Source organism: Phodopus roborovskii, unplaced genomic scaffold, assembly GCF_943737965.1.
Source record: "Phodopus roborovskii unplaced genomic scaffold, PHOROB, whole genome shotgun sequence".
Classification (NCBI taxonomy): domain Eukaryota; kingdom Metazoa; phylum Chordata; class Mammalia; order Rodentia; family Cricetidae; genus Phodopus; species Phodopus roborovskii.
In genome coordinates, this window is record NW_026126459.1 from 24,382,801 (window position 1) to 24,403,982 (window position 21,182).

A 21,182-nucleotide genomic window follows, 5' to 3' on the forward strand; every position below is an offset into this window, starting at 1 on the left:
CAGTTTTTCCACCTAGTGCTCAGGGGAAGTCCCAGGCAGATGTATTCTTGAGTTGAATGTCGGGGCGGTGTCCGGGAGGCCTGAGAGGGCTCACCTGGAAACAGCAACCCCACCCTGGCTCCGGGAGGGGAGCGTTATGTAACGGGGTGTGCGGCGGGAGAGCTTTGGGAGGCGGGGGACGCGGGGCGGGACGCTCGCGGCTATTCCGGGCGCCGCTATTTTTAGCCCATTGATGAGGCTGCGTCGGCCGCCGCCGCCGGGATTCCGGAGACGTCAATGGGCGCGCGTCACGGTCCCCGCCCGGCCGCTCGCCGAGGGAGGAGTTGGGGGCGGGGGGCGCGGGCGCGGCCGGAACCGCGGGCGGGGGCGCCCGGCGCGGCGGGAGCTGGAGGCGGCAGCGGACTGGCATGGGCGACCCTACGGGCCCGAACGGGTTGCGAGCCCGGAAGGCGCGGGCGGAGACGCGAGCACAGCCCGCGGGGCCAGGTGAGGGCCCCGGGCGGCGGGGACCTGCGTCCACCGAGCAGTGGGTCAGCGCCGTCCTCTCCTGCCCGCCCCGGGTGCTTCTTGGGAGGGCGGGCGGTGCTGGACGCGGCCAGGCCCGAGGCATCCCTCCTGGTCCCGGTCCGCCGGAGCCAGCAGCCCAGGCCACCCGGTCGGGGAGGCTACACCAAGCTCCTGGAATCTATTTGGGCTTGGGGACAGCGGTGACTCCAGAGGGTGTTCTGCGTGGATGCAGGGCTCAACCCCCTTAGTTGGACACAGTCCCTCCTCCTGCGTCCGTTTGATTAAGTGACCCGAGGGACTAGATGTTGATTCACGGAAATCTGTCACCTGGGTTTGGGGCTAGTGCAGTAAGCACGCTCTGGTCGGCTGGTTCCCAAATGGTGCTGATGGACCCTGGACTCCAGAACTGTGGCATCACAACCAAGGGAAATGTACATATCAGTGACTTGGGCGAAGACTTGACAACGAAGCCAGCTGGCATTATGGTGACCCAGAGCTAAGAAGCCAGCTGGCATTGTGGTGACCCACAGCTAAGAAGATTGACAGAGTACTGATTTTTGATGATGGTGTTTGCTGGGCAGAAGAATGGCTCACACCGATGAGGCAAATGGCTGTGATAAGAAATGGTGAGCCCTTGGCTGTCAGCTCAGAAGTTCAGGCCCCAGTGCTCATCTTTGCAGCCACAGAGCTTCGCACCTGTTCCTTGGGAGGGGCTGAGACTACTCCATGTAGTGGAGCCAGGTTCCTGATGCACCCGGATAGAAGGATGGATGCCTGGCCAGACTCCCAGAGCTGGGGGGCCTGGGCTCTAACCACACCTTGGCCAGTTCCAATCTATATGACCTGGAGCAAGTGTCTTAACCTCTTAAGGTCTGGTCTTTCTCAGTGCATAATAAAAAACAGTCCTTTACTATGAGGCTGCATTGAGAAAATGCCAGCAAAGTTGTTAGCGTTGCTTTTATTTTGTACCCATTGTCCAGTGTGGAGTTGTGTCCAGGTTCACAGAGCTTCAAGATGTGGAGCTGTGATGTCCAGGCCCACAAGGGCTTCAGGAGGCCTGCCATTCATGCCTTGTTGGAAGATGCTTCGCAGGAAGGTCTAGCAGTTCTGGTGGGTTCTGGGGGCAGAGGGGTGGGGTATGCTGGCTAGCCCACGAGGTAAGATCTTCTGATTGATAATTTTGTGTTTCAAAGGAAAGACTCATGTTTCTGTTGGATCTGTCTGGAAGTGGAAGGGACAGTTCTGTAGCTGGAATGTTACCTTCACCTATCTGGCCTTCCCCCTCCAACTCAAGTGTACACCTGTGTGGGTCATCCCTTGCTCCCCAGCCTACAGGCCCCAGCATTTGCCCATCTCTGTTTCAGATTGAATGCTGTGTTGCTGGGCCCACAGCGTTGTTTTCTAGTAGGGAGACAGGTGACAGTCAAGTGGGAACTGAAGACAAGCGTGGGGGTAGGGCGGTAGGTAGAGGTCTTTGAGAAGGTTAGATGGAATGGAAACCTGATGTATGGGGAGGAAGCAGACAGACAGACAAACGTGGGGCAGTAACTTCCCACAGCCAATACCAAGGCTGTGGGTGGTGAACGAAGGCCCGTGTGACTGGAGAGTGTGGAGGAGGGCTGAGTGAGAAGTGAGAGCTGTACTGAAGTTGAGGCTGATGTATGCCCCCCTTTAGAGACCACCCTCCCCTCTTTTGAGCTGCTTTAGCCTTGGGTTGCCCTGTGCACAGGGCTTGTAACCGGTTCAATCCTGCATTTGTAGCTGGGCCCAGGGTGTTGGCTTGCTGCAGAAAGACCTCAAGGGCTCCTGGGTCTTCCCCTGCTCTGGGCACACTGCCCCCCTCACAGTAGTCCAGGAACGCTGACTATGTGACCGGTAGGAGGGAATTTTGATCTAGGGACAAGAGATGGGATAGGACATCTGTTCATCAGAGCTATGAGTCAACTTCTAGGTACAAGGTGCCAGGCTCTGGTCCCTATGTCAACAAGAGAGAGAAGACCTTGGGGCTCATGCCACCCTATGACAGCAGGTGCATGGGAGGGCAGCAGCACAGCCCCTCTGGGAGGCAGATTTAAAGCCTTTCAGACATGTGAAGGATGCCAGTTGCTCCTTTTTTTTTTTTTTTTTTTTTTTTTTTTCTGTAATACTAGAGAACCAAATACAGGGGCTCTGTGTCTGCTAGCCAGGGCCTGTACCACAGCTGGCAGTTCTTTGAGGGAAAATCTGGGTGTTTCGGCCACAGGAGTGTTCCTTAGCCGGTGACCTCGGAGCAGAGGTCAGGAGCATGTGACCCATCCTTGGGCCTTCCCCTGTCTCTGTTCTTCCACCTACTGTTGTGGAAATATCTACTTCTCTTTTCCCAGCCTTCTGGCCTGCAACAGCCAGATAGCTATGAAGACTTACCCTTGCTTTACTCTGCCCTCACTCTGGTCTCTAGAGGGGGGGGGGGATGAGGACCCAGAGTGGGAGAAGGCAGTGGAAGATAGGGCCAGGGTCAATAGCCAGTGCTGGAGGGGAGCTAGAAAATCTAGGGTTGGACGACACAGCCGTGCTCCACTCTGGAAGCAGAGCCCAGGTGCCCAGAAGTGCCTAGGATGGAGCCAGAGTCTGGAGTTAGCCTTTTCCTTTCCTATTATTTTTTTTCCTCCTCTCTTCTTCACCTCCTTTCCCTCCTCCTCCACCCCCTTTTCTACTTCTTGTTTCCTATACTGGGGGTTGAGCCTAGGACCTTGTCTTTGCCAAGCGAGCCCTTTACTATTATCTTTGTCCATTCTACTTTGAGACAGGTTCTCACCAAGTTGCCCAGAGTGGCCTTGAACTCTTCAAGTCGAGTCAGGCCCTGTTTTCTCCTGTTTTAGCCTCATGACAAACTGGAGGTTACAGGCTTCATGAAGAGGCCCACCTTGGGGAGGGTAGTTTTTGTATGTGTTCATTTTAGACTTCCCAATGATGATATATAGCAATATGTGTGCTTGGATCTGTTTTCTGAGACCAGTTTCACCATGTAGACTTGGCTGGCCTTGAACTACAGAGATCCGTGGTGATATTTTGTTTGTAATCTAACAAACAAAGCTTGCCTGAAGATCAGAGTGCAGAGCTAAGCCACTAGTTAGCCATAGAGTACAGGCAGTGGTGACCACATCTTTAATCCCAGCACTCGGGAGACAGAGGCAGATGGGTCTCTGTGAGTTCAAGACCATCCTGGGCTACATGAGAGTGAGTCAGTCTAAAAGAGAAACATCTCACACCTTTGACCCCAGCACTAGAGAGGATATAAGGCAGAAAGGAGCTCAGTGCAATCTCAATGAGTCTGAGGTAGGGTGGAGAGCATTGCAGTCTGAGGATTCATGCAGACAGGATTGTCAATTTTGGCCTGAGGTAGAGGCAAGAGCTAGTGCCTGGCTGCTTTGCTCCTCTGATCTTCAGGCAAGCATTAGTTTACAAACAAAATATCACCACAGAGATCCCCTCTCTGTGCCTCCCAACTTGTCCTGTTATAAATCCTTTACACGTTAAGCCTAATTAAAGCTGCTGGGTTTAGAGATGCATGTCACTTAGAGACGGTCATTGCTTCACCGAGAAAGGAGAAGCTGGGAGAGACTGTGTCACTTGTTGAGGGTCTATGTGCTGGGACCACGATTTGAACCTAGATACCCTGGTACCCCCTCACCTCACTGCCTGAAGTTGACCTTCCTGTTTAGGGACTGAGTTCCCATTATAGGAATTTGTGAGAGTCTCCTTGCTTAGGTTCGGGTTCCTTGAGACCAGGGAGGCCCAGGGAATCTTACCCTCTGCGGACCTCTGGGCTCTGGGGCCAAGCTGGAGGCCTGTAAGGCAGGAGAGTGGTTTTCCCTGCCCTTTCAGGGCCACTTTCTCTCTGCTACCCATCCCTATCTTCTCAGGGGCTTCAGGCAGGAGCAGCAGGAAGAGGGGCCACACTGGCAGCGGCAGCATGCCTTCTTGGCTCTGAAATACTCAGATGCATCTCCTGGCCACCTTCATGTCCTTAAGGGGCCATTGCCCAAATTGTCTTGTCCCGCCTGGGTGACCTAGGTCCTGCCCCCCATCCTGACCCCTTGTTTCCCAGTTATGTTTTTCAGGAGCATGTCCCTGATGGCTATTTGCTTGTCACTCATGCGGATTCCCTCCATAGGCCACCATGGACAGAGGCCAGCCCCTGCCCCTCCCTGGTGACTTGGCTGCATTGCTGGGCCCTGATGCCTGAGGGTATGCCTTGAGTGTTGACAGAGTCCTATTGGCCCATCCAGAGTGGTAAGTCCTGCTGCTGTCCTCGGTGCACCCCTGGGGCCCTTGAGCAGGTGGGGTAGAATGGGGACAGAGGTGGGTGCAGGGCTGCCTGGAGAGGATGTGGTCTGGGGGGCTGGAGGGGGAAGCCCTGCCGAGGCGGCAGGCAAGCCAAGCCGAGGTTGCTAAGCATGGGAACATCTGATTTCTTCAGAGGTGGGGTGATGCGGGGGTGGGGACGGGGAAGCCTTATGTTCTTAACAGCTTAGGCTGGAGGCTCTGGTCCTGCTCAGGGGTAGATGAGGGAGGGGGGTGACAGCTGCTCTCAAGGCAGCCTGTGCATGGTTCCAGGAAGCTGAAGGGTGGGGCGGGTAGCATAGCAGGGAGCATAGCAGGGGCATGTGGGTTTGAGGGTTGGCCTGTTTCCAGGGTGTAGGTACTGCATCAGGGAGATACAAGTCCTGGACTATATATATCTGCCAAGCATGGGGACCACCTCTGTCACCATGGCATTAGCCATCCAATATTCTTGAAAAGGAAAGTTCCAAACATGTGGCCATCCCTAAGGTGTCCTTTGCCATCAATTTGCCCCCCCCCCCTTTGAGAGAGTTACGGGGGAAGTGGCTTCTCATGGTCCTGCTAGGATAGAAACCGTGTGGGGTGAAACCAGGTGTGTGGGGCTCCTGGTGAGCCTAGAGGCTGGCATGGTGGAGGATGGGTGATCTGTAGTGGAGGGGATGGGCTTTCTTACAGGGTCCCTGAGACCTGGGACACTGGGTGAGGCCAAGGGAACGCAAGATTTGGTCACCGTGCAGAAGGGAGTTGGGATTCAATCTGGTGTCCTGGACATATGCCCTGGTACTCTCTCCTCTTTCCTTGGGTCATAGGACCAACAATGCCTCTGGTTTGGGAGACTTTAAAGCAGTGGTTCTCAACCTTCCTAATGCTATGACTCTAATACAGTTCATGTTGTGATGACCCCAACTATAAAATTATTCTCATTGCTACTTCATAACTGTAATTTTGCTACTGTTGTGAACCATAATACAGGCATGTGCATTTTTCCATGGCCGTAGGTGACCCCAGTGAAAGGTTGCTTTGCCCTAAAGGGGTTGTGACCCACAGGTTGAGAACTGCTGCTTTAGGTGATTGGGCTACTCATTGGCTCCCTCAGCATCCTCAGCCCTATTGTGTCATGCAGAGCTGGTGATTAAGGGGGGAAGCGGCTTGGGGAACAGCTCCTGGGAGCTGGGCTGAGTGTGCACTTGGGAGCCAGCTTCTTGCTGGTAGCAAGCTCCATACCATCAACTTAGGTTGGGGACAGGGAGAATTATTGTTAAGTGGAAGGGGCAGGTGGCCCTAGTGAGCAGAGAGATCTGGACTTGGGAAGCACGTGAGACAGGGTGGCAGCAGAGGCCAGGTGTCTGTCCTTTTGGCCCATGTTTCTGCCTCCAGCCTGGACCTGGCTCCCTGCATACCAAGTCTCCCAGCATTCTTGTTTGCCTTGTTGTCTGGGTGATGCGACTGGATGGAACTCCCCTGTCAAATATATTGCCAGTGCTACCCTGAGGGGCTGCCAGCCAGAGCCCCGTGAGTGTTAGAGCTGCTAGTCTTGTGACGTGGGCACCTGTTTGCCAGGCCTGGGCACAGGCCCAGGGTCACGCTCACTCTGGGGCTCCCGTCAGCTGACTATTTTGGGCTCTTGCTGACCTGGGCCAAAGTCAGGCCCCAGCCAAGAGGGCCCTGAGGCAGCTTTCCCGGTCCCCAGAGGCCAGCTCTGGTTTCTGCTATATAAACAGAAGAGGACACACTGGCTTGGGGACAGTTCCCATCCAGAGTCTGCTCTGCCAGTCTATGGCCTCAGCTGGGAAGTGCAGGCTGTCACAATTCCCCACTGGGTTTCTTGAGGCTGTGAAAAGATCCCCACTAACCCTGGATTCTTCCTTCATTGTCTGGGTTTGTGAGGACGAGAGCTGGTAAGTTTTGGGAGTAGGGATATTGAGGCACATGCACATGTGTGTGTGCGCGCGCATGTACACACATACACACACACACCTGAGTTGTTTGGATCTTTTTTCTTCTCTGCCCATCCTGCCAGATGTTTTCCATTGTGGATGGTATGCTGAGTCCTTTGGCTTTGAGGAGAGGGGGAAAGAGGAGGAAGTGAGGTTGTCAGACAGTCCTGGAAATGGAGTGTGCATGCAGCACTTGGTGATGGAAATCAGACTTGGGAACACTTTGAGACTGACAGTAGGGACATGGGGGACAGATTTGCCCTCTCCTTACTCAGAGAGTGCCAACTGGCTGTCCATATGGCCTGGTGGAGGCTTCCAGGTTACAGCTCAAACGGAGGAAGAAAGAAGTGTCTGTCTGGCTATCTGAAGGTTGCTCTCTGGGCTCTCAAGGCTCCCTGTCCTGTAGGAACTGGCAGCTGGGCTGAGGGGAGGTCTGTTAATCCCATATATTCTGAGTGCTGAGAAGCAAGGCTGTAGTGAATCCAGCTCACCACAGACATTCTCCCCGGGACCTGGGCCAGAGGCAGCCTCTTCCGTGGGAGCTCCCACACTCTCTCCTCTTCTTTGGTTCTTAGAAAAAAATTTCCTCTTCTGGACAGGGTCTCTAACTGAATCCAGAGCCTGCCACTAAAAATACTTTAACAATAGGAAAGTGTGGCGGCCTTCCGGCTGAGGCTTCTTATCAGGGAGGTTTTATTTTGAATTTGGCTTTGTGCTGGGGAGGTTGGGTGGGGAAGAGACCTTGGGTAGGGTTAAGGAAATTTGGTGGGTGTGGGAATCCTGCTGGGAGACCCTCCCACGTGTAGAACTGGCTGGTAGAGATGCACCTGAAGAGCTTGCGAGCAGGAGAAATGAGGTAGCCTTTCCCTGAGGACTTTGACATCTGTGCCTTCCTCCTCAGTCTGCCAGTTCTTCTTGAGTCTAACCTTATTCTTATATGCTGTGTATAAATTTCTTCTGCCTGGGAATTAGATGGGGTAGAAAAATCACAGATTTGCAAGTGGCTTCTGTGGCTATGCTGACTTCCTTCAGTACTCAGCCCCCCCCCCCCACACACACCCTGAGTATTAATCAAGCCTTTGTTGCATTCCTCAGTGCTGGATAGAACTTGCATCTCTTTTCTCTCAGCCCCTCAGAGGGGAGGGGGTTACTGTTTAATTTTCAGAGACCAAGATGGTAACCCAGGTCCTTGGTCTGTCCCTGTGTGTCCCCTGCTACTCTCAGGTTTCTGCTGCAGGTTCCTGGCGTCCATGTCCATCGGCTTTGCTTGCTCGGCCTTTCCCTCCCCCAGGGAACTGAATTCTCTCTCCACCAATGGTTTTGAGGGGGTCAAGGGATCCAGTCAGGTTTCAGTAGAAGGAGATTTGCTGGCCTGGAGCTCTTCTGATTGCCTGTATGAAGGGATCAGGGTGCATAAATGGGCTAACCTGGGAATTCAAACTGGGAACCTGTTTTTGTGTGTGAGGAGGGCCACAGGATATCTGGTCACTGCAGGGCCCAGAGAAGGACCAGGAGATGACAGAGACCTGGTCTTGATCCTTCACCTAGGTTCCCAGAGCTGCCATGGGAACCCCCTGAGGCAGCAGGTAGCACTTCTCTGCCCACAACACAAATCCCCTGCCCACTGTGAGGGCAGGAAGCGGAAGTGGCCTGGTCAGGGCTGGCAGCTTGGGGCTGAGCAGGGGAACCTCCCGGGGCCACTTCTCAGTGGGAGGAAACAAGGCTTATTCCCTCGACCCACCCCATGGGAAGATCATGGAGGCTGTGGGTGGGGACAGTCTCAGTGAAAGTGGGGGAGGTTCCTGCCTTCCACTTTACAGGGTGGGGCCCAGCCAAGGGGCATCGTGGGAAAGGGCTGTGTGAGTCTACTTCCCCTATTCCCTGTTTACCCAACTCTGCTCAGGAATGATGGGGTGGACATTGCTAGCTCAGGCTACTTACTGAAAAAGCCCTCTGCAGGGAAAGTCAGTGCTGTCACCCTCCTGTGGCTCACATATTGATGGGGATGGGGCTGAGCTTGAGTCTGTAATCCCTATCATACCGTTCCCTTGCCCTAAGACTGAGTTTGAATATGTGTACTAGGTTGCCCCTGGATTTCCAGTGATCCTCCTACCTCAGTGCTAGGATTACAAATGTGAGCCATTGTGCTTTTCTAATGTCATCATGGTGCAACTCCTAACTCCCTGTGTTCTGAGTAACCATTGATAGAACCAATGTCTAATGAGAAACAGCTACTATGATTTCAGAAACATACACTTGAATGAACTTGAACTCAGTCAAGTCCAGCAGCATGTGTATCCACTTAAACTAGTGCTTCTCAACCTTCCTAACACGGTGGCCCTTTAATACAGTTCCTCATGTCGTGGTGAACCCCCCCATAAAACTATTTTTGTTGCTACTTCATAACTGTAATTTAGGCACTGTTGGGAATTGTAAATGTTTGTGTTTTCCATGGTCTTAGGTGATACCTGGGAAAGGGGTCATGATCCACAGGTTGAGAACCATTGTCATAGGGCAAAAGCTTGGGAATAGAGTCTGATGACCTCGCTTGAGCTCCAACACACTTGGGGCAAAGTCATCTGCATCAGGAACTGGCATGCTTCCAGTCCTACCACAGACTCCCACAGAGACACCTGTAACAGAGCATGGTAGTAACTGCTTCTATGGTGGATTTACAGGAATCAGGGTCAAGGCAGTACAGTCAGCATGAGCATGAAACAGGAGTTAGAAGATCAGTTTCTAAAATGCAGGTTGTGATTTCAAGCTCAGGATGGGCAAGAAGAGGGCTGAATGGATGGATTCAGTTGTATCTTGGTCCAAAGGCTGGTCCTTGGTTAGTGTCTTGACCTCTCTGCACCAATGGGAAAAGGCTTACCTGGGAGTTGGGTGGCCCAGGAGCTAATGTCAGAGAGGGCCAGGCAGGCAGGATTCCAGGAGAGGGGAGAGAAAGAGTGTGCTGGTGGCTGAGACAGCACCACAGAGATGGCTGGTACCAGGACTTAGCTGAAGGACCTTGCTTAGGGGTGGGTGATGAGGTGCATTGGTAGGTTGGGCCCTGGTGTGGGCCCTGGTGTGGACAGCTTCTGTCTGCAGTGTGTTACATCTTCTCCCTGCCCTCTGTGGGTTTCAGGATGCAGCTCCTAGCATTACTCACTACTCCTACCTCCAGTGAACAGTTGACCCTGCTTTGAGTCATAAAAGCAAGACTTGGTGCTCTCCTGAGAGGTTTGCTCTAGGGCTCCCAAAGCTTGTATCGTTATGTACATGCTTTCACCTTGCAGAGCTCCAGGTCAGTCTTCTTGAGCAGCCTCCCTCCGGTCAGCTTTTCTTCTCTCTGTGCTAGGCTGTATGCTCCACCCAGGAATCTGCATGGGTGGCCCCAGCTATATCCCCACAGAGGGACTCTTTATTGATGGTACTTAAAATATAGTGAGTTTAGACCTCCAGCATCACACTTGTATGTAGCAGCTGCAGTTCCTTATCCTCCTCCAGCATTGAGGCAGCAAGAGGACAACCTCTACAATGTGGGGTGGCTCAAGGAGGTTGGCCTGGTTGAGGGTGCAGTGTGAGGGTATCCATAGTGAGTTCCCTGGTGCTTACATGTCAGCTTCTCCAACACGGTGGTGGTATGTGCCACTTTGTGCAAAGGCAAAATGGTGGGGAGGGAGGAGGATGCTGGAACTCAAGATGGGGCTAAGACTGGGCCTCACCTCACCCTGGTGAAGATGACAGTGCACCTGCTTTTGCTGGAGGAAAGGACCCTTCTGGTTTGTTATGCTCGCCTATTAGAAACCATTTTGGGAGTAGAGGGAGGCATCCAGGGCTGGATGAAGAGATAAGGTGGGGAGTCAGATGTGATATAAGCAGGGACAAGAATGTGTGTGCTTCCAAGCAGAAGTGCCATCATGGACCCCTGGGTCCTGTCTTCAAATGACAGTAGTGGCTTCACATATAAACAGAAGGCCCAAGGAGAGAGAAAAAAGTCTGACTGTGGAGCATGTGGAGGAACAGATCCAAGAGGGTTCCAGTTGACACCATCCTATCCACTGTTCATCTTCCCCCTGGTGGCCTGTACGTTCTTGAGAAGGTGGCTTGGGAAAATTCAGAGCTGTGGACTCAGTAACAGCAAGACAACTTGTTGGTTTGGGGGTTCTGGTAACTTCTGACTAGGTAGCTGAATGACACCAGCATTTTATGAAAGCTGCTCCATATGTAGGAGACAGTAAAGATTTAGAAGGGAGGTCTTTTCTGGTGCGGTGGATGGGCTCCAGGTTACAAATTCCAGGCAAACACTCTACTACAGATCTGTACTCCCAGCTCATTTTTTAAAAGGGGGTATTGTATGGTCGTATGGTCTTGGGTATTCCCAGTTAAGTCTGCTGCATCAGTGGGCTGACACTGGTTGTGGCTGGCAGCAGAAATTGGGAGGGGTTGGGGAGACAGATATTTCAAAGAGAATTCCAGATGGGGAAGTTGTAGGATATACTCTAAACCCTCTGAGCTATTTCTCCAGGCCTCTTTCTTTTTTGCTAGCAAATTGAAGGTTTGTTCCTTAAGCTTGGGCTGGTATGAACACATGTGCAAAGTGATAGACAGCTAAACTAGTTAGGGTTCCAGGTGGCTGCAGCCTGGTCTGCACTAGGATACAACCCTCCAAGGCTCTTCACTTCAAGCAGTAACTGGTTAGAGCTGCTTTCTTCATTGCTGCTGGAGTGGGGAGGCAGGTGCTTCCTTATCAGGGCCTGGGGCTAGGGACTTGGCAGGAAGGCATGAAAAGAGCCCCTTGGAGATGGCCCTGGGTTCTACCCCAGTGTGCCATCACCTAGCTGAGTGACCTTGAGCAAATGCCATTATGTCTCCAAGTCTATTTATAAAATGGGGAAGAGTTGGCATGAGTTTGGAGATTTCTCAGGCCCCACCCGGTTCTGAAATTCGGCAATTTCTCAACTAGGGTGCATCCATCCTGAGAGGGGTTAGGGAGGCCACTGGTGAGAAACCAATTCAGTCCAGAGCAGAGTCGTTGGGCCAGCATGGGCCTGGCAAAGCCAAGCCCATTGGGAAGAGACTTTAAAAGCCAGATCGCCAGGAGCAAGGCTAGGGTTCTAACTGCCATCCTTGTGCATTGCCAAGGCTGAGGCAGGGGCACTGCCCACCTTGCCGCCATCTCCTGGGTGTGTCCCAGAGTTGCTTGCCTCTGCTCTGGCTGCCCGAAGTGGCGACGAGTGACACTCTAGGTGCCCAGGACAGGCTGGAAAGGGGCAAAGGCGGAGCAGAAGGGAGCGGGCGCGGTAGGCTTTGGGAGCAGCTGGAGGGGAGGAGATCCTGCTCTGGGGAAGCCCTGCGGGTGCAGCTCAACAACACTCCCTCCTCCCGGTCGGTTATTTCGGACCCCGGGACCCGATCCCGGGTCCAGCTTGGGTAGCCTAGCGGGTCTGGAAGCTGCTATATTTAGCCCGCGCGGCGGGCGAGAGGAAAACTATTTATAGATCAAACAATCCGCGCTCCCTGCGTCAATGGAACCCCGCGTGCGTCACGCGCACAGACATTCCAGGCCCCCCTCTTCGCCCCGCCCCCTCGGGCTCCCCGTCTCCGCGCCTCCTCCTAGTCGCCTCCCGCCGGAACCGCGCCGCCCCCCGCGCCCTTGTATGGCCAAAGCTCGCCGGGCCGTGTGCGTCAGTGGCGCCCCCGCCCCTCCCTCTGCGTCACGGAGCGCTTAAGAGGAGGGTCGGGCTCGCCAGGGGAGCCCCAGTGCTGGAGGCTGTGAAAGTTGGGCAAGTGTGTGAGAAGGACTGCGGAGCGCACGCGGGACCGGGAAGCTACAGGGTCGCTGGTCCCGGCCAAGGAGAGCGGCAGCCGGCCGGGTAGGTACCACGCGGGAAATGTGCGTTTGTTTCTAGGGGTGGTGCATGAAAGAGATGGATGTACGCGCGGGGGAAACGGATGTTTTCGGGTGGCGTGCGAGGAGGGATGTGTAGAGTGCATCTGTGGTGTTAAAGGGTAGCTCTTAGAGTGGAGTGAGCGTGGACTTTAGGTTTGGGGAGTGAGTGAAGGGTCTGCAAGGTGGTTGGTGCCGGTAGGTATTGCAGGCTCATCCAGCGGTTGTTGTTTTGTTTTTCCCCAGGGCTCCCAAACAGGCACACCGCACTCTGGGTTTGGTTGCTGATTGTGGGGTGACGAGTGTCTGAGCATGTTGCAGGGAGAAAGTGTACAGTAGAGCTTCCGCGCTGCTGGGATCCATCCAACTCCATGTAGGACTGGATTTCCACGGGTCTCCTTCCCAGGCTATCAGCCTCTTCCCCAGTTGTTTACTCAACACTTTATAGGCTGTAGTTAAAATTTCAGATTCCCCTACTGAACTTTCTGGCTGAACAGTGCAGGAAGACCCGGGGTTTGCTGAAGGAAATGGCTAGCTAGATTGGCGGGGTGATTGTTGGCACAGTCAGGATATCTAGAGGCAAATAATTGTTTTTAGCTATACCCTGGTGCAGTCGCGAAAGGGGCACGTGGAGACTGGGTGGAAATTGCTCATGCTGTAGTCTTAGCATGGCACTGACTAGGGGATTACTCTCCTGTCAATCCAGACAGCTTGTGGATCACCCCAGTGGTCCCTGTTGAATCTGCTAAGTAGGGTGCAGCCCAAGGCTTATTCACCTAACAACAGGTGCAAGCCACTGTGTTGCCAGGACCTGCCCCAAGCCGGATTCTCCAACTCCTTCCTTCAACCCCGCCTCTTCCTCCTCCTCCCCTCCTGGGGGCTACTCCCCCAACACCCCAAGAGACTAGATGCAGGTCTGTATCTTGTGTTGCTGACTGTCTGAAGCAGGGTAGATTGGTGGGGGTTGATCCGGATGTAGGATGTCCAAGTGGAGAAACAGGATTTGAATGAGGCTGGAACAGATGCCCAGTCCTGACTGGCTGCCACCTTTCTTCCTCCACCCCCAACCCATCCCTGCCTAGGCAGAAGTGGCCATGTTTATTTCTCACAGGTGCTGTATGACTGAGGGACCTGCCACTGTGCAGGCAGGGCTGGAACTTGGAGGGGGGCACTGTTGTTTGAGAGGCTGCATGTCAGTCCAGGGGTGGAGCTGTCCTGTCCAAGCACCTAAGGGTGGAGTGGGGTTGGGAGAAATACTGGAGCTAGAGGGCTTCTAGGGCCTTCTGGCAAATAAGTAGTGACAGTTGTTGCCCCATTACTGCCTCATCCTCTGAACCAGCTTGAGTTTCTATGTGGCTTGTCTTCCCTACTAGAAAGGCTATACTATACAGACCCCAGACTTGGAGGTTGGAAGGGACATTAGGTCCTGGAGCTTCCTCTGCAGGACTTCTGACCAGATTAAACTTAAGCGTCTCATGGAATGGTACGGTCTCTGATATTTCAGTTTGGGTGTGTGGGGCTTTGCCAAATCCCTGGATGCTATAAGAAACAGACAGCTGTTTAACAGGGACATAGGTAGGGGTGGGTTGTCTTCATGCATCTACTAGTAGTCTTCTGTACTCTGCTTGTGTGTCTTCCTTGCTGGACTCTTATAAAAACGACCCGGTTAGCTGAGAAAACCCTCTTGGCAACAGTCCTTTTTCCTGTGTGTTCAGAGCCTCCTCTCTGGGTCTTCCTGCTCAGTCCCTCGCCTCCCTCCAGAATATACAATTTAAGACTTTATTCTTAACTACTTTTATTAACTCTTTGTGTGTATGTGTGTATGTGTGTTTGTGTGTGTGTGTGCGTGTGTGCGCGCATATGAGTCCTACAAAGCTACAGACATCAGATGTCCTGGAGCTGGAGTTAGAAATGGTTGTGAGCTACCTGATGTGGGTATTGGGAACTGAACTCAGGACCTCTGGAAGAGCAGCATGAGCTCTTAACCACTGAGCCATTTCTCCAGCCCCCAGTGTATGTGGTATTTAAATGGCTGTAGCCATGCTACCTAGTAATTCCCCTAACTCCTGGAAACATTCCAGAAAGTACAGAGTGGGTGCACAGTCTGAGATAGAAGGACTGGGTGCCTGTGGGATGAGCACAGGGGGCTGAAGTGGGGCTGGGCTCTGAGGCTGCTCTGCTCCTAAGGCAACACTGGTAGACAGTTGTACCGTGACCCACAGCTTCCCCTCCATCTCCAGGATGTCTGTCTCCACAGACACTGGGGGGGGGAGTGAGGAAGGGGTATGCAGAGCCTGGGGTATGCCTGGGAATGTATTCCCAGGAAGTGCCTGGTTGGAAATCAGCAGATCTGCTCCTGGGGGCCGGGCCTAAGCTCTGTGTATTGCCTCTCCCAGCCCCCACCCATGAACAGGAGGCTGGGGGTTGGAGGAACACAGCTTCCCCCTGTTCCTTCAGGGAAGTGCTGGCTAAATGCCTTCCCTAGGGTTCCCATGCCCACTGGGGTGTGGCTGGCCTTCTGACTAAGCCCTCTTGAACTGGGTCTTTGCCCAGGAGCTTTGAGGCTTGTAGACTGAGATAGTGCTTGGGCTGGGGGGGACCAGGGCTCCTAGGTTTTCTAGGTTTTGTGGTCCTGCCACCTGCCTCATTTCCAGGCCTGCCACCTGGCTGCCCTGGGTCTTACTGACTCCTCCCCTTCCCTCCCTTGGGTCTCCTCCCTCTCTAGAGATGCCCTGTATCCAGGCCCAATATGGAACACCAGCAACAAGCCCAGGACCGCGTGACCACCTGACAAGTGACCCCCTAGCCCTTGAGTTCAGCAAGCCGACCATGGAACTGGCCAGCCCCGAGGCAGCACCCACCGCACCCACTACCTTGCCCAGCTTCAGCACCTTCATGGACGGGTACACCGGAGAATTTGACACCTTCCTATACCAGCTGCCAGGGACAACCCAGCCATGCTCCTCAGCTTCATCAGCCTCGTCCACGTCTTCTTCCTCCTCTTCCGCCACCTCTCCCGCCTCTGCTTCCTTCAAGTTTGAGGACTTCCAGGTGTATGGCTGTTATCCTGGCACCCTGAGTGGCCCATTAGATGAGACCCTGTCCTCCAGTGGCAGTGATTACTACGGCAGTCCCTGCTCAGCCCCCTCGCCATCCACACCCAGCTTCCAGCCACCCCAGCTCTCTCCCTGGGATGGCTCATTTGGCCATTTCTCCCCCAGCCAGACTTATGAAGGCCTTCGGGCATGGACAGAGCAGTTGCCCAAGGCTTCTGGGCCTCCACCACCTCCAACCTTCTTCTCCTTCAGTCCCCCAACCGGTCCTAGCCCCAGCCTGGCCCAGAGCTCCCTGAAGTTGTTCCCTCCAGCAGCCACCCACCAGGTTGGGAAGGGAGAGAGCTATTCCATGCCAGCAGCTCTCCCTGGCCTGGCACCCACTTCTCCGAACCTTGACACTTCTGGAATCCTGGATGCACCTGTGACCTCCTCCAAGGCCCGGAGTGGGGCTTCAAGTGGCAGCGAGGGCCGCTGTGCCGTTTGTGGGGACAACGCTTCCTGTCAGCACTATGGGGTCCGCACCTGTGAGGGCTGCAAGGGTTTCTTCAAGGTATTTTACCACCTGTTGGAGGTGGGGAAGGAGTGGGCGGTCACATTGGGATCCGTAGTGACCTTCACAGTTGGCTCTGTCCTGCAGGTAGGGGACAGGTGTTATCATTTTCCCAGGGACTCACCAATGTCAGACCTGGGACCCTTCATTCATGAGGGCATGCAGCTCTCTAGGGCTGCAGAAAGCTGGGGAAGGGGGCAGAAGGTGTGGCCTGTAGTGGTGTGCAGCAGCAGACATTCTAGTGGGCGGTCTCTGGTTCTCCCCTGCCCCTGCCCCTGCCCTCGTCCTGGTGGCAAGGGGGCCACAGGCACTTGTGTTCTTGGCACGGGATGAAAGGATTCAGGCAGAGGGTTTGGTTCTTGCAGGCTGGGGGTGGACTTGGGAACAGGCTGTGTGTTTGTCCCAGTGCTGGGTGCCTGCTTGGCTTCCCTTCCCATCCCACCCCCCACACCCATAGCTCTCTCTTTCTTGCCCCAGGAAAGGGCAGGTGGACACGGGCAGACACCTGTTCAGAACAGGTGTCTGGACAGCCTCGGAAGTTGCTAGCCTCTAGTCTTGGGTTCTGGGATCTTTCTTTGGAGGCAGAACCCTCCCCCAATGTGTCCCAGACTTCTCTCCCCCCCCCCTCTGGCCCTTGATTTCTCCCTCCCCTGCACCCAAATGTTAGGAAAACAGCTATGGACAGAGGGTTCTTTTGTCTGCGTCGGCTGCAGGATCTGGACAGTCCCCTCCTCTGGGTTCCCCCCCCCCAACCCCATGCTCTGACAGCCTGTTCCGTGTTGCCCCCCCTCCAGCGCACAGTGCAGAAAAGTGCCAAGTACATCTGCCTGGCAAACAAGGACTGCCCTGTGGACAAGAGGCGGCGGAACCGCTGCCAGTTCTGCCGCTTCCAGAAGTGCCTGGCTGTGGGCATGGTGAAGGAAGGTGGGTGGTAGGGTGGGGCCCTGGGCATAGAAGGACTGATAGGGTGGGACAGCCAGGGTCACCAGGCATTTGCACCTCATTCTGGTTCCCACCTCTAGATTCCAGCCCCTAAAAGCGGATGCCGGTTCCACCTGCCTTGCTGGCAAGGGTGGGGTGGGTCTGGGTTCCCCATCTTTTACTTCAGGAGTGGGATATACATTGTGGGCTGAAGACCCCTTCTCCGGGTTCCTTTATTTCATTCCTCAATACTGCCTGTTTTTCTGCAGTTGTCCGGACAGACAGCCTAAAGGGCCGGCGGGGCCGGCTGCCTTCAAAACCCAAACAGTCCCCAGATGCCTCCCCTACCAATCTCCTCACTTCTCTCATCCGGGCACATTTGGACTCCGGGCCTAGCACTGCCAAGTTGGATTATTCCAAGGTGAGGTCCCGCCCATCTGACCTGCCCCTGGGAACATATGGAATGCCTTTGTACATGTTGGAAAGGTTCTCCTTCTGGGGGTGACATCAGAAAATGGGGAGCCTCCTCAGCACTGACAGGCTGGAGAAATGCACTGGGGTGGGTGTGGGATGGGGGAGCCAATTACAAACAGTTGCCATAGTCTTAGGGTTTTCCTGTGGAGATTGACAAGCACATGGGCCCAATCCAGGGTTAATCTGCATTCCTGGATTTGGCACGGTTGTGCGTGGTTCAGTGGCAGCTTGTGATGCTCACCTCTTTGTCATGGTCCCTTTCAGTTCCAGGAGCTGGTGCTGCCCCGGTTTGGGAAGGAAGACGCTGGTGATGTGCAGCAGTTTTATGACTTGCTCACGGGTTCCCTGGACGTTATCCGGAAGTGGGCAGAGAAGATCCCTGGCTTTGCTGAACTTTCCCCAGGAGACCAAGACCTGCTGCTGGAGTCAGCTTTCCTGGAGCTCTTCATTCTCCGCCTGGCCTACCGGTGAGCTGCCACCCTGACATCCTCCTGGCCCTAACCCTGCTGCCCCAGCCTGGTGCCCCAGGACACCCAAGTCCTGACTGTCATCTGCCACCTCCAGATCTAAGCCAGGTGAAGGGAAGCTCGTCTTTTGCTCAGGCCTGGTGCTGCACAGGCTACAGTGTGCCCGAGGTTTTGGTGACTGGATTGACAGCATCCTAGCCTTCTCACGGTCCCTGCATAGCTTGGCTGTTGATGTTCCTGCCTTTGCCTGCCTGTCTGCTCTGGTCCTTATAACTGGTGAGTGGCAAGCACAGACAGGGCCCGAGGGTTGCAGGGCCATTGGGTAGGTGGCATCTAGCACTTTGGGACCCCTAGAGTGCTTGCAGCATTTGAAATTTCATGATCAGGAAAGGGACTCTGCTGTATCTGCCTCTTGCCTTTGAATGACCCCAGACTCTTGAGATACAGCCATACGTGCATGCTGAGTATCTGGTGTAAAGTTCAGTTTGTTTTGAAACCTCCCTGTTAATCTCTCAGTACACAGGAAAGTGCATGTGGGAATTTTTCACACAATGCACTTGGATAGCCAGCACTGTGGTCCAGAAGTTAGGCTCCCTCCAGTTCGTTCCTTTCTCTGCAAGAGACAGCCACTCTGCCAGCCACAATTGTGTCTGTCATGGGTGTTAGTATGTATATCACAGGGGATGGGCTTTGGAGATAACTGTAGAGGTTGCTCATCTCTTTTGCTTCTACCCACTTTCCATTTAAATCTCTTAGGCGACCCACCTGAATAGAACAAAGATCACAGAAGAGCTGGGGTTTGAAGAGGTAGTGAGGTCTACACTCAGCTCTCCCTGGTGACAGCCCTAAGTCACTCCTGAGCTTTCTCAGAACTGTGTGGAACCTGTACCCCAGAAACTCTGGACTAGGGTTTTATTTCCTTTGTCTGAACTTAGGCTAAGTCATTCAAGCTGTCTGGGCATTCTGTGCCCTGGGATACTGAAACAATGGTTTCAAATGCCAACCAGTCTGGGGAATGGGTTCCTGGTGGGGCATGCTAGAGGAGTTGGGCGCTTGTGGGGAGAAGGGATCCACTGAGTGCCTTACCCTGTACTCCCTGCTGCAGACCGGCATGGCCTACAGGAGCCTCGGCGGGTGGAGGAGCTGCAGAATCGCATTGCCAGCTGCCTGAAGGAGCACATGGCTACTGTGGCAGGAGAGCCACAGCCAGCCAGCTGCCTGTCACGCCTGCTGGGCAAATTGCCTGAGCTTCGGACCCTCTGCACCCAAGGCCTGCAGCGTATCTTCTACCTCAAGCTGGAGGACTTGGTGACTCCTCCACCTATTGTGGACAAGATCTTTATGGACACATTGTCTTTCTGATCCCTACCCTGAACACGTGTGCACACGTGTGTGCTCTTATGTCACCCATGTGCCTTTCAGCCCACGGACCCCCAGAGCACCCCAGCCTGGTTCTGAGCTAAGACTGACTCACCTCTTCACTCCAGAAGATGGACAGGGGGCTCAGGACCTGGGAGGAGGGTGTGCATTTGCGGGGGTGACCCCACTGTTTGTCTTATCCTTGTAGCTCAGTCCTGGCCTTCGTGGTTTTTTTGTTTTTTTTTTTTTTTTTTTTTTTGTAAATAAAACATTTTTAACACATACCATCCTGCTGTAAATAAGCTGAAGTTGGTGTAAATACAGAAAGGAAGAGGTTGAAGTGGGGGTTTGGAGGAAGGATTGGGGCCCCCACCAGCCGGTCAAGCCTTCCAGCCTCCAACTGGAGATCTCTTCTATCTTCCTTCCACATGTATGTAACTGCCACTCAAGGTGAATGGCAGGTTCTGATTTATATTTGTGTATTTTTCTTGGATTTATAGAATGTGACTTTTCTGATTAATATATTTAATATATTGAATAAAAAATAGACATGTAGCTAAAATTGAGTCTTTCTCTGATGTCACTGCACAATCTGCTACAGTTACATAAGCCATGGCACTAGTGCCGCTGGTGTGCCTCTTTTACTCACGTGTAGGTGCTAGGTCATGATGCAGCCTGCTTCCTGTCACTAAGCAAAGCATGGGGACTACTTTCCTCTCATGCACACGTACACATCTCACTGTGCAGCACAGATGGTATAGACTTGCTGTGGAGCTCAGTTGGCTTCAAGCTGTCCATCCTCCTACTCCTCTTCCTGAGTATCGGATTATAGATGTGCACCCTATACCTACCTGCATTTGGAACTAGTTCCTAATGTGGGAAGTCTCTGGTAACTGCTGTTGACAGGCCCACAGTGGATGGCCACTGTCCCAGGGATTAGAGTAGCAGACATAGAAGCCTCAGGTCTTAGGTCTGTCTCTCAGGGTTCTGATCCTGGGGTAAAGGATAATTTATAATTTAGGCTTGGGGGTGAGGTGTTAAGAAAGGTATCCCTGTGTAAGCCTGGCGATCCTGGAACTCTGTAGACTAGACTGACCTTGAGCTCACAGAGATCTGCCTGCCTCTGCCTCCTGAGTGCTGAGATTAAAGGCGTGCATCACCACACTTTTTAAAAATATTTATTGGTTAAGAAAAAAAAAATCATGGTTTTAGCCAGATGGTTGGGGGCACATGCCTTTGATTCCAGCACTTGGGAGGCAGACGCAGGTGAATCTCTTGAATTAAAGGCCAGCCTGGTCTATAAAATGAGTTCCAGGACAGCCAGGGCTACACAGAGAAACCCTGTCTTGAAACACAAAAACAAAAAATATTGCTGTTTGTGTTAACGCACATGAGCATGCATGCCCATGTGTGTATGTGTGTGTGTGTATATGCTATAGCATGTGTGTGGAAGTCAGAAAATAACTTGTAGGAGTTGGGTCTTTTATACCATGTGAGTCCCAGCTTGGGGATAAGTGCTTTTTTTTTAATTTTATTTAACTCATTTTATGAGCATTGGTGTTTTGCTTGCTTTATGTCCTTGTGAGGGTATCAGGTTCTCTGAAACTGAAGTTACAGATAGTTGTGAGCTGCCATGTGGGTGCTGGGAATTGACCCCACAACCTCTGGAAGAGCAGCCAGTGTTTAACCACTGAGCCATCTTTCCAGCCCCAG

General features: G+C 53.4%; 1 protein-coding gene across 5 annotated transcripts; it reads left to right on the forward strand.

The window, feature by feature from the left end:
- Positions 1–356: 356 nt before the first annotated feature.
- Positions 357–19,694, forward strand: Nr4a1 (nuclear receptor subfamily 4 group A member 1). Of its 5 annotated transcripts, none has more exons than XM_051189939.1 (8): positions 357–486; positions 4,661–4,779; positions 15,368–16,248; positions 17,043–17,172; positions 17,439–17,590; positions 17,908–18,110; positions 18,208–18,386; positions 19,216–19,694. In XM_051189939.1, the coding sequence occupies exons 3-8, from the start codon at positions 15,370–15,372 to the stop codon at positions 19,470–19,472; spliced, it is 1,800 nt and encodes a 599-aa protein (XP_051045896.1). In that variant the 5' UTR covers positions 357–486; positions 4,661–4,779; positions 15,368–15,369; the 3' UTR covers positions 19,473–19,694. The 5 variants fall into 5 exon arrangements, with proteins under 5 accessions (XP_051045896.1, XP_051045894.1, XP_051045895.1 ...); XM_051189937.1 differs by lacking the exon at positions 357–486 and adding an exon at positions 893–1,133; XM_051189938.1 differs by lacking the exon at positions 357–486 and adding an exon at positions 1,047–1,133 and having other exon boundaries at positions 4,595–4,779.
- Positions 19,695–21,182: the final 1,488 nt, after the last annotated feature.

Bases quoted from the DNA above. Each gene is read 5' to 3' on its own strand.
- Nr4a1 (XM_051189939.1), top strand. From the start codon at position 15,370: ATGCCCTGTATCCAGGCCCAATATGGAACACCAGCAACAAGCCCAGGA. The intron at 17,173-17,438 runs GTGGGTGGTAGG...GTTTTTCTGCAG, and splicing joins TGTGGGCATGGTGAAGGAAG to TTGTCCGGACAGACAGCCTA. The intron at 18,387-19,215 runs GTGAGTGGCAAG...TCCCTGCTGCAG, and splicing joins TGCTCTGGTCCTTATAACTG to ACCGGCATGGCCTACAGGAG.